The sequence below is a fragment of the Polyodon spathula genome, chromosome 2 (genome assembly GCF_017654505.1).
Source record: "Polyodon spathula isolate WHYD16114869_AA chromosome 2, ASM1765450v1, whole genome shotgun sequence".
NCBI lineage: Eukaryota > Metazoa > Chordata > Actinopteri > Acipenseriformes > Polyodontidae > Polyodon > Polyodon spathula.
Genome location: NC_054535.1, coordinates 90,059,142 through 90,071,500, shown reverse-complemented (window position 1 = coordinate 90,071,500; position 12,359 = coordinate 90,059,142). Strand labels below are relative to the sequence as shown.

The following is a 12,359-nucleotide window of genomic DNA, read 5'->3' as shown; positions in this document are numbered from 1 at the left end:
TACTTTTTACAGAATTATATTTGCAACTATTCTGAGAAGTTATGTGCGCTATTTATTTTTCAGATAACAAATTCTTAATTTTTAAGAATTAAGAAAATGCTTTGAGGAGTTTAGTTTAGTAATAGAATTGCTTAAACTTTTCTGTGTTTACTTTTGACCAGTCCCCCCCAATACAATTTATCACTCATCTTTTGTGTTTGTTTTGAGCCGACTTACGCTCAGTTCACAATACCTAAATAACGTGTGATCATCTCATTTAGAAAATGTAATTGTGAATGAAGTGAACGGCAATAACATGGTTTTAATGCATGCTGATCATGCATTATTTACTAGTGTGAATAGGGTATTAAGGTTTGTCACTGGAACATTATTAAACCTATTCATTGTGCAATAGGGTTCAGCTCCTCCAATTTGCTGGAACTTCTATTGCACTTCATTCTGATAATGCTATATACACGAAAACTAGAATCAGATTCCGATTCACGTTCTGACAATTATTCCTGTACCTGATGTAATAAAAATAAATACATTTAAAACAGTTCAAAGCAAAAAAAAAAAAAAACATTTTAACTAATAATCCCAGCGGTGCTCTTTTATGTTTGTTTTTTAAAAAGAACAAACACATCACTTTAATATACAAATTACTGATGTTTTCCTTTGTCATCATAAAAAAACAAGACCTTTTACATGACCTCCTATTCTTATATAAACCTATTTAAATAATCAGCCAGTGACATTTGGTTTAATCTGTAATCTAGTCTCCTTTACAAACACACATTTTAAAATGTAACTACAGTTTCTATTTATTTCTGAGGACAATTAAAAATCAGCAAAAATATACAGCTTTTAAGAGCAAATTAAACGACTGAAACTTCAAAGAAAACATACAAACATGTTTTGTTTTGCTATTGAAACAAGTTGGTTTACTCTGATGCTGAATAAAGGGCAAGTAAAAAAAAGAAAAGGACAGTAATGTGATGCAGATTTTTTTTCTAAAAATACAAGAATACTAAAACATTCCTGTAAAACTTGCAGGCAGAGTATTCAATATTCTAGAGAGGGAGCAAAAAGCTTCAAAAGTTGACCTTTGTCCAAATTTTACAGAAAGCAGAAAAAAAAAAAAAAATTATCTTGCACAAATACCACACAACAACATCAATATTTAAATAACATTATACCTTGTAAAACATGAAAGGAATGACTAGATCCTGACGTGTAATTGTTCAAAGCTGACAATCAGGGTAAGCTACATCACTTTTTTATACAAAATGTACAAAAACATCAGCTTCTAACTAGGTACAACATAATACTGTTCTTTTTTTACATTTTGACACCGAGTACAAAACAATTGTGTGCCTAGAGGTGTTGAGGTGAAGAATAAATAACTTGATGTTGCCCTCTGAGTCATGTCACTTCCGTCATTGATGCAGAGTGGTTCTACAAGACAAAATATTTAGGAAATGTCAGTTTTAGAAAGTAGGGAGTAATACTTTTAGACTTGTCCAGGATGGAGTGTAACAGCTGTAGTACAGTAAAGCATGAATTGACAAAGTACATAAGCGTCATTATGCTGCATGATTATGCATGCTGAGAAATACATGTTTCTAATACCTGAAGATTCAAACATTTATTTAGTCTTCTATGAAAAGTAAAAAAGACAACAGTACTAGTTAATTGTTACAAAAAAAAAAAACTAACAAACAGAAAAGTACTGTAGCCAACTTTGTATTCTTAAACAGAGCAGGTGAGCCAGTTACTTCTCTCCCTCTTTCACACAGTACTTTAAAATATTAGCCTACAGAACTAGTAAAAGACACATATTACTCATTAATTTTAATAAACTTACACAGTATTGGTATTATACATGTAAAAAAAAAAAAAAAAAAAAAAAAAACATTGAGTCTAATAAATTATTAAGATATAAAATGGATATTGCATTTGTTAGAGATGCTTCTGTAAGGTGTTGTTACAATAAAGTCACACTGCTACAAAAGGGTTTTGAAAATGAATTAAATTCAGTTAGAATCATGCTCTCCAAAATTACAGTTTTTTGGGCAATATTTTAAATAAAAGTGTCCTGAGCAAACAGAATAATTTTACTCCTGAATGCAGTTGTCAGATATACCTGCGTCTCTCCAGTGTATGCACAATGGTATCTTATTACCAAGGTGAACGCTGGGATCTTATTACAGAAGTACAAATGCATGAATGCAACAGGACTGCCTTGGTAGTCATAGAGGGATTTCATATGATACCTGTGCACTCAGTGTTTCCAAGGGGCTCTCCACCCGAGGGAATGTCATCAGTGGCAGCCCACGGTAGTCCTCTGATTTCTGTTTTGTGGGGGTTCCATGGACTCCTTTAAAGTTGTGAACCACGCAGATTCCCTGCAAACAAACAGCCTTGTCTAAACATCCACCGTAAATATAAACAAGCAGTAAAAAGCCTATTTTGGTTATTTCTTTAACCCTAAACTGTTGTTTATGTTTACAACTTTCAAAAGTTCTAATTTTAAAGCTACAGAGTTGCTACATTATGTTATTATGCGTGAGTACCTAAATTCAACGGTACTGTTGAGTGTTGACCCAACAAAAACATCACTATTGTCACAACACTTCCGGGTATTTAGGAATGCTTCATTGTATTCCTAAACTAAACAGTAAAATTTAAAATGAGCATTTCTGCATATCGACCTGCAGCTTCAGAATCTAAAAAGAAAATTACAAAATCTTAAATACAAGTTTGTATTAATGCTGTATTAATTTGTAAAATCTACATCTATCTATCTATCTATCTATCTATCTATCTATCTATCTATTTATATCTATATATATATATATATATATATATATTTTAAATAGGTTGTAGTTACGTTATCATATTTGCTGCGTTTTATTTGTTATACAATAATTTACACACACACATATATATGTGTGTGTGTGTGTGTGTGTGTGTGTGTATTAAGAATTATCGTTCTGAAGGCGAATTGAGGTATCAGTATCTACATTTAAATCCCATTCATAATTTTTATATAGCCGCTTGATCGTGGTTGTGGGTGTCACCATCTTTCTGCTGAGCAGCTCAGCAGCTCTGAGAGTTGATCAGTTTGTTGAGTCAGCATTGAACCAACGCTGAGCGTCACTAGTCTCAATGGTGAGCATAGGAACGATTTTAAGAGTTGTTGCTTCTCAGCGTTGAATTTAGGAACGCAGCCTATGTGTTATTTGTTGCTGTAATAAAGAAGGCTCATAGATAGAACATATAATTATAATGAGTTACAATGTATACCACGTTACAGCTATGGCCAAAAGTTGAGCATCTCCTACAATTTTAGGATTGAGACTAAAACAAAGTAAAACTATATGAACGTCACTCACAAGGAATGAACATTTGTAAATTCACTTGACTATACACGTTCCAGTAAATTATTTGGTCATACTTCATCATTTGTGGCTTAAGGACCTTCTTTAGCATTCTGTTTATCCAACTGCCGTCTGTATGCCTCACTTCCTTTGTAACCTCCAATTACTTTTATTTAATAATGGCAAATGAAAAATCTATACATTAACTGGAATACCTACATATCGTATGTATGATATTGTGTGCTATAAGAAAAGTGACTACTAACAACAACACGGTTTGTTTTCAGCCTGTATATCAAATAATAAAGTGTTCAGGAGTAGTAGCAATATCCTTCCATGCTCCGCAGATAGTTTTCTTGGTGCTTAATCATCAATTAAATAATTTGAAACTTGTGCTTACCAAGAACAAAGCCACTGCACTTCCCAGAATGAATCCGGCTATCACATCAGAACAGTGATTTCGATATTCAGACACCCTGTTGAGTCCTGTCAGGAATGCAGCACAGAGGGTTCCAAGACAAAGGACCGGTTTGGCCAGTCGACTGCTTTTTGTTTTTATAGTGCTTGTGATGTACATCTGAAATGAAAAAAACACATTTAACGGGGCCACTTATCACATTTGAATTATAATGCTCCAGTGTTTTTGTTTGTGGTCAAGTTAGCCTTAGGCATTGCCATTATCTACAATTTTCACTAATGGCCTAACCTAGTTCTCAATCACAAATAGGTCTAGTGGGTCAAGAATATATTCTGCAATATATTTGGAATCAGCAACATAAGGTTCTGTCACGCAAGTCCATTCACCTTTCCAGGTTTTCTTTTATTTGATTCAAACATTTTTCCAGGACTATATGTTTTCATACATAGAACATTCCTAAATTAAAACAATGAATGAATGCAAACAATATATTCAATTAAAGCTATAGGATATAAAATATAACTATTACAATATATCTCACTCATTCATATTTACATTAATTAATTTAAAAAATGAAATAAAAACAAAGGATCACATGAACAATTCTCAAGTGTCTTGTGCTTATGAATAGCAAAGCATTCTTACTGTCACATATACTGCAGAGTAAACACTTAAAGATGCATCTTTTGAAGGGAATGATCTTCTGGCCTTTTCAACCACCCCTTGGTTACCAGTGCAGATGTTTCCATTGGAGATAAACTGATGATTAAAGCGGCATTCTGTTCCGGTGTAATTTGGCTTACAAATGCTTAAAAAGTATGGTGCCAAATTCCCAGTTACAACTTGGCCAGCATTCACAAATATGTCAGTAGCAAATAGTCCAAAAGCAAATACACCTGCAGAAGCAAAGTACATGAAAGACTGAAGTTAAGTAACACAACATAGTGTTTTAATTTGTGTATAAGAGCTGAGTTAATAGATGTATTTACAGTATATATATATATATATATATATATATATATATATATATATATATATATATATATATATATTTTAGAACATCCTCTTTTACATTTTCCAATTCAGAAAATAATTCAACTTTCATAACTTCATAATCTTAATAAAATGTTGTAAAAAAAAAAAATAAAAAAAACCCCAAAAAACAAAAACACACAACCAACAACAATGGTGTATTGTGACAGTTAGGGTATTCAAATGTATTTATTTTTTTACTAAAAATAGTTTTACAAGAATTACCTGCATTGGGATGATGCATCTCATTTTTAGGAGAAAATAGGCAATAGGCAGTTAAAATTCCATAAATTCATAAAGACACAGAGTAAGATTCCCCTTTTTAAAAAAGCACTGCAGTATTTGAACTATTGTAAAATACCATACCTGCTGTATAACAACTGCAGTAATATTGCAGTACATTTTTGTAGGAACTAAATAATTATTATTTTACATGCTAAGATGAATTAATGACAAAATTAATGAAGGCTTCACAATGGGTTCCGTTTCAGTCTGGTTCGTTTACTTTGAAACAATGCATCAATTTGCTTGCTGTTCACACTTATCTGTAAGCCAAGGGACCAAGTTCGTTTGATTGCAAACTAAAGTTAGTTTTTTTGGTTTCTAGCCAACTTTTTCAGGACCAAGTTTGTTTGTGTTCACAAACAAATCAGTTTGCAAGTTTAGAGTATCTCGGAAGGCATCTTGGTCTTGTTTTTAACTAACTTAAACATATCTGAAATCAAACTGCCACCCAAATGTTTTTTAGTCATGTAAAAATGTATTTTAATGCGTCAAATTCAGCTACTTTTTCTGCCTGGTGACCATCTTGAATTTGAGTTTCACCCTATACTGATTTTGAGCCTTAGTAATTAAAAAAATATATAATATGTTTACAAATAGATCAATACTTTACCAATAAAAATATATATTCTAATCTAGATGGTGGTTTTAAATTAAAAGATCAGAAGTATTAAGTGTACAAGCAAGCCTCCCAAAAACACACCTCTCACTGTGGGCAAGAACGGCATGGAACGAGCAGAGCAGTTCTGCAAGTCCTTACTGCATTTTAAGGGCATGGATTTTGTTTACATATATCAAAACACAATTGTTAAAGTCTTGTTTAAAATGTGATGTGATTAGTCTATTAAGAAAATATTATTCCTGTCTTGCAATCATCATTTTTAGGTTAAAAAGCCTGTGTTATAGAGAGAGCATTGGGTGAAGCTCGCTACGTCCTCTGGCTACATTCCCATTGTAAAATGACACGCTTGCCAATTTTCCAGGCACGGACATTTCCACCCATATAACTAAAAACACGAGCATGGTTGGTTCTTGGTTTAAATGGTGATGCATTACAGACAGTTTTAGCAGCAAATATTGCTAATCTTAGTTTAGCCCTGATTGTTTTAGGTTTTGAAATCTCAAAGTAAAGGAAGGATTTTTTCACCTTTCCGTATGTCCAAATTACTAGGGCCTAAACCTACAGAAAGCTTAGAATGTCTACTTTTAATTTATTTTACAACCATGAATCAAAGTCGACCAGGACGGCTAGATATGGAGCTTGAACAAAGGTAGCAACTAAAAACGGGGTGCCACACAACCACGGCAAACACGGACATATTTTGCGGGGTAGTGTTTTGAGGGAGGATACTGCAGTAATTTACGCAAAGTAATTTGAGAAAAAGACTGAACATATTTTACTATTTTTGTAAGTTTTGTCCCGTTCAGCTTGGATTTTGCTGTCTAACAAAATTTTTATCAGAGCTTCAATTTTTCATACTGCCAGTGTAGTTTAGGGTTACCAGATTCCAAGAGTGAAAACTGCTGTGGTGTTTTTTTTTCTTCAAATCACTAACGCCATAACAATACTGAAGCTGTTAGAATAACAGTATATAATAACACAATCATAATTTATATATTAAACATCGGGTGTATTTATTGCAGATAACTGTTATAACTGTTTTCTTTCTATTGTCATGAGCTGCCCTCAATGAGGTGAATTATAGACTTCCAAAGCTGTGACAGAGACGCACCCCCAGAGAACCTGAAACGAGAAGAGAGCCTTGTGTTATGTAGGGAGAGCTCCAACAGCGAGGTTTAGCAAGAATAAGCTTAGCCACTCAGATTGCGAGATAGATCATGAGATGTTAAAAGATTGGGTTTGGTCGGGGGTCCCCTCTGACTCATGGAGAACCTTCCTGTTGAGGTAAAGGAAGCAGAGCTTAACCAAGGGTTGGAGAAAGTGAGATCACTAACCCAAAAAAGAATGGACCCCCGGCTCCCCACTAAAGATTCCTATATGTGCAGACAAGCAAAAGAACTGACAATGCATTTACAAAGAAAGAAAGAAAGAAAGAGAAAGAAAGAAGAAAGCAAGCATTTATCACAACAAAGAAGGTTATTAACTGGCTCCCTACTGACTATGTGAAGACCATCCACTCAGTGGGAACGAAAAAAAAAAACCCTTCTTTTTAGGGGGAAACCTTTGGTGGCCCAAGCGGAAGGGTTGTCACCACTCCAGACATGCTAGCAATAGACTAATGTGCAGAAGATATCTCAGATAGGGAAGAACGTATGTATGATTCAACTGATGATGAGGTCCAGTGCCCCACATTTTTAATTAGATGGTGGTTAATGTTTGTTCTTGCTGCTCATGTGGCTGCCACAATTCTGAATGAATGAGGAGTGTAGAATTGAGGCGGAAGTCCTGCTTTGGTAACCAACGTAGACAGATGAGATGTGAACCAATGTCTGGATATAACAGTCCGGCTTGAATTGATGAACAGGGGGTCAGAATTTGAAATAAATTTGCGTTCTTCGATATATTTCTGCATAGAATTATATGGGCATAGAGGAGAGTCAATTTTTGATAGATGAATAAATTGACCTTGCTGAAGCTGATCTGTTTTGGAAATGTGCAGGAAGAGGATAAAGTGTGAATCTAGGCTGAGCATGAGATCACTGCAATGAATACCTAGAGGAGGCTGGCTTTTCTGTGTTCAGTATGATTCTTTGAAATACCAGTGAATGAAGGGGTACAATTGTTTTTTCTTCTGAAAGCGGGACGTCAACCTCTGAAAATAAACTTTTAAAACTGGTTATCGCTTCTGCTGGTGGATCTGAGGGAGTAGATATCAAGAGAAAATCATTGAGTAGGTGGAGCAGAAATGGAACATGGTATGAACAGAGAAGTATCCAGCATAATGCCTCTGACAGAGTATCAAATATTTTGGGGCGAAAGTTAACTGCATAGAAAAATAGAATTTATCCTCCCAGCATATCCCAAACAGGTGACGAAGAGAAGGATGGATTGGCATTACCTTAAATAAGTCACATATATCTGCTTTTGCTAACTAGAAGCCATGACCTGCCAATTTATTTGAATGAAATGCGTCCAATATGGTAATGTACTGTAGAGAAAATTGATTGTGAGGAATGAGTGAGTTGATGCTACTGATGCTTGATCCCCTTGGTGCTGACAAGTCAATGAAGAGACGCTTTTTTCCTGACTTTTTTCTAGTGCCGATGGGGTTAATCCTGAATATTGGAAAACGGGGGAGCTGCAAATGACCCGACCATAAAACCTTTTTAAATCTTTTTTTGAGTAGCTGATGTTTTTGTTTTGAAAGGAGGAAGGAGGGATTTGACTGAGTCTGGTTGAAAACCCGTTTTGTAGTCTGTCAAGTAAATAGTTGACGAATATTTAATCAATTTGGGAATATTTATATGAGTGGAGACTATCAGTGTTGAAGAAAGTCACTTTGGGGCTACTGGGCAGATGACGTTTGAATGTGCGTCCCTGCAGAAACTGCACACATGAATATTTTTGCATTGGCTCCTCAAGCAGATACCGAAATTGAAATTATTGCACATTTGCTTTCCTCCTGCGTATCTGATTCTTTTCCTGAACCTGTCTTCTCTTGTAGATTGCTCAGATGGGGCAGAAGAATGGATGGAGTTGGGGATAGAGATTCTGTTAGAGATAGGGGAGCGATGCAGACTGCTGCTGATCTGGAAGTTGATGCCATAGCAGCTTTAGGGCAGAGAGAGTGAGTGGCCGGTGGAATCGCAGACCCTGCATGCGTTGGCTCTTAGGCCACTGAAAATCCTGTGAATAGGTCTAAATCAGGCTGTGCCCAGTCAATGATGTGGTTATCTGATGCCAAAATAGCGGGTGCTTTTGCTGAAAAGAATTTGTGATAGTCAAAAAACATGGTCCCTCCTTACCTGGCAGACAGCTCCATGACGTAGACTTCATAAGAATCCAGTTCTTGCCTGCGGTTCAGGTATACAGAACATAACACATCTCTAAATATAGCGAAGGCAAGGAAGAATTCCTCCTGGGAAAGAGACTTCAATAACTTGGGCTCTCTGCGTGACTGACAAATCTCTGCAATCCCCTACTCTGTGGTCCAGAGAAACCAAATTAACGTCCATACCTTCAATTACGCTGTGCCGAATCTGCGGGGATATTGAGTGGCAACGTGCAGTGGTTGAGGCGGCGGAACCATACGCTGTTGCAGATGCAAGGTTGTAGACCAGAGGCTCTACTGCAGATACCTGGGTTGGTGTAAAACCAGAAGTGACTGTAGCTGTTGCAGCAGCTGCGTTTATGGCAGGAATGGAGGAGAATAGGAAACCTGTGGAACCTTACTTCTCGGGCTCGATGTTGGACACCCGTTTATCCAAATTGCGACGTCTGGTGTTAACTGAGAATAAGGTATTCGCAAATGTTTGCATGAATGCTTTTATTTCATTGAATATGCAAGAATGTTCCTGTTGAGTTGTCATCTAGCCATCAGGTGAAAGCTGACAGCTGGAGTCGCTTGCTCTGAGACTGTCTGCCTGCTGTCTGATCTGGGCTGCTGAACAGCTGAGCACTGCTGGAATTTTGCTGCCACTTTTGAGGAGGGTCTTCATGAGCTTGTTCAATTCCAGTCCTTAAAGTACAGACACTCAGGAGAGATATCCTGAGTTCAGAGCCTTTTGGCTCGGTGAGGATTAACTCCTTGAACGGTGGGTAGTGGTATGGCTCAGGGTTCACTTGTTCGGATGTTGCAGAGATGTCTGATAGAGGGAAGAATGGTTGGGTGATTGGCTGTAGGACTGATGTTGTCGGAAAATGCTCTGATACAGACATGAAGTTATCCTCAAAACCCTCTGAATCCGAGGAACAGATGTGCGGCAAGTACTCCATACTTGATTTTGCTTTTATCTTTACGCTGAAAGAAATGATCCTGAACAACAAAATGTGAAAAAAGTTCAAGGGGGTGTAGACTTTCTACAGGCACTGTATATTGCCATTTACAAGTAAGAAAGACCAGAATAAAACAAAACATATGCGTTTATTCATTTTTGGACTACTCCCCTTTCACTTTGTACTCAAAAAGTAAAAAATGCAAATCCACTGCAAATAATTTATACAGTACCCACCTACACTGTGCCTCTGAGAATTGACTAGTAGACACATGAAAGAGAACATTATATTTTCACCTCATAAATAGTTGACAGCAGGCGACTTGGTGTTTGCCAAGTAGAGAGGATTTGCAATGTCTTTGAAAAGCTCACAATTAGTGTCATGATCCTTTGAAATCACCTGCCACAAAGCTTTGTTTTTCACTGTACAACTTTTCAATATAAGATTAATGGGATATACTTGGCCAAGTAAGTATTTTTATACCACCCTGTGAACAGGAGAGAATGAATCTGAACAGCAAATCTACCTCCCACCTGGAAGGGCGCTAAGTAAGATTGATGGTGCGCCTTCACAGCGATGGGCTGACTTGATGGTAGGACAGAACCGGAAGTCGTCCATCTTGGTAAAAGGGCGTAGCTGTAAGACTGTTGAACTGCTCTATTGTGATCAGCTGTGTTGTGCGCAGCGATTGGATAGAGTGTGGTGCCATACTGATTACAAGGAGGAGTTTAGCAGTACAAAAGGGATGCAGATATATGAGTATGGCCCTTTACGCTATAGTAAGATGCCGGAGCATTAATTTGTTTTGGTATTTGTGAGCAGACTATAGGGGCTGAAGCTACGGAGCCAGCACAACCACCCACATCGCCCGCACTGCCACATCACCTCAGCCTGTTACAGCACTACGGAGCCAGCACAACCACCCACATCGCCCGCACTGCCACATCACCTCAACCTGTTACAGCACTACGAAGCCAGCACAACCACCCACATCACCCGCACTGCCACATCACCTCAACCTGTTACAGCACTACGGAGCCAGCACAACCACCCACATCGCCCGCACTGCCACATCACCTCAACCTGTTACAGCACTACGGAGCCAGCACAACCACCCACAACGCCCGCACTGCCACATCACCTCAACCTGTTACAGCACTACGGAGCCAGCACAACCACCCACATCGCCCGCACTGCCACATCACCTCAACCTGTTACAGCACTACGGAGCCAGCACAACCACCCACAACGCCCGCACTGCCACATCACCTCAACCTGTTACAGCACTACGGAGCCAGCACAACCACCCACATCGCCCGCACTGCCACATCACCTCAACCTGTTACAGCACTACGGAGCCAGCACAACCACCCACATCGCCCGCACTGCCACATCACCTCAACCTGTTACAGCACTACGGAGCACAGGCACTTGCACCCTGGAACTGTATTTATTGTTTATCATTTTTGGGACCTCAAGCCATTGCTGGTAAAAGAGACAGTTTACTGAAAATAAAGGAGGACCATTGTAAATACACACGCTGTTGTGGACATTGTATCCTTACCGCACCACTCACATCCTGACCCCCCCCCCCCCCCCCCCCCCCCAAAAGAGACATAGAATATAGAAGGACTCTGCCTAGCTTTTACAGTAACTTATTGTTGAATAACATTTATCTCTATACAGATATTTGGAATTAATTCCATGCAGTATTTTATGGGCTGTTCAAAGACAAGTCTATCTGCCATCTGTCTGTCATCTAGTCTCTGCATCTCCTGCTCCACATATAACCTTGTCATCCAAGTCTTCTGAAACTGCAAATATCACAGCAGGAGAATGGGAAGATATTAATCTCTGTATAACGAAATGACTGGAGGAACTTGGCGTGTGTTGAGGACTCAGTTCTCTCATGGAATTAGGCTACCACTGGAATTGCCTTACGGGCGAATAAGTCTTTTAACCCTTTGCAGTCCATTTATTCAGCGCTCGTCAGGCACGTCAGGCACGTCAGGCACATCAGGTCCAATTTATTTTCACACGCGCTGTTTATTTTACATGCGCTGTTTAATTTTTTTTTTCAGAGTAAAACAGGTTCAAAAGGCATTGAATCGCAAAAAAACACTGAGTATTGTATCTACAGCCAAGCCCCACCCCTTGTTCGCTGTATTTTTCACATACCTCTTTATAGACGTGCACACTGATAAATTATCTCCTGATCACTCGTTTTCTCACAAAACTCAATAATGCGATCCAAGCAATCATTTTATTACAATACATCTCAGAAAGCTCTGCAAATGTCTGTGATATTCTTTGAACGCTGGATGCAGAAGCAGCCACCTCCTTTGTTATGTATGTGTTATATCAGTAA

General features: G+C 38.0%; 1 protein-coding gene across 1 annotated transcript in view; it reads right to left on the bottom strand.

Moving 5' to 3' along the window:
* Window positions 1–749: 749 nt before the first annotated feature.
* Window positions 750–12,359, bottom strand: part of LOC121303441 (phospholipid phosphatase-related protein type 1) — a 98,938-nt gene continuing 87,328 nt past the window's right edge. Inside the window, exons 5-8 of the mRNA XM_041234152.1 lie at window positions 4,426–4,676; window positions 3,763–3,939; window positions 2,256–2,387; window positions 750–1,437 (exon numbers count right to left, since the gene is read on the bottom strand). Of these exons, the coding sequence (XP_041090086.1) occupies window positions 1,405–1,437; window positions 2,256–2,387; window positions 3,763–3,939; window positions 4,426–4,676 (593 nt within the window). The 3' untranslated portion in view covers window positions 750–1,404. The remainder of the gene's footprint in view (window positions 1,438–2,255; window positions 2,388–3,762; window positions 3,940–4,425; window positions 4,677–12,359) is intronic.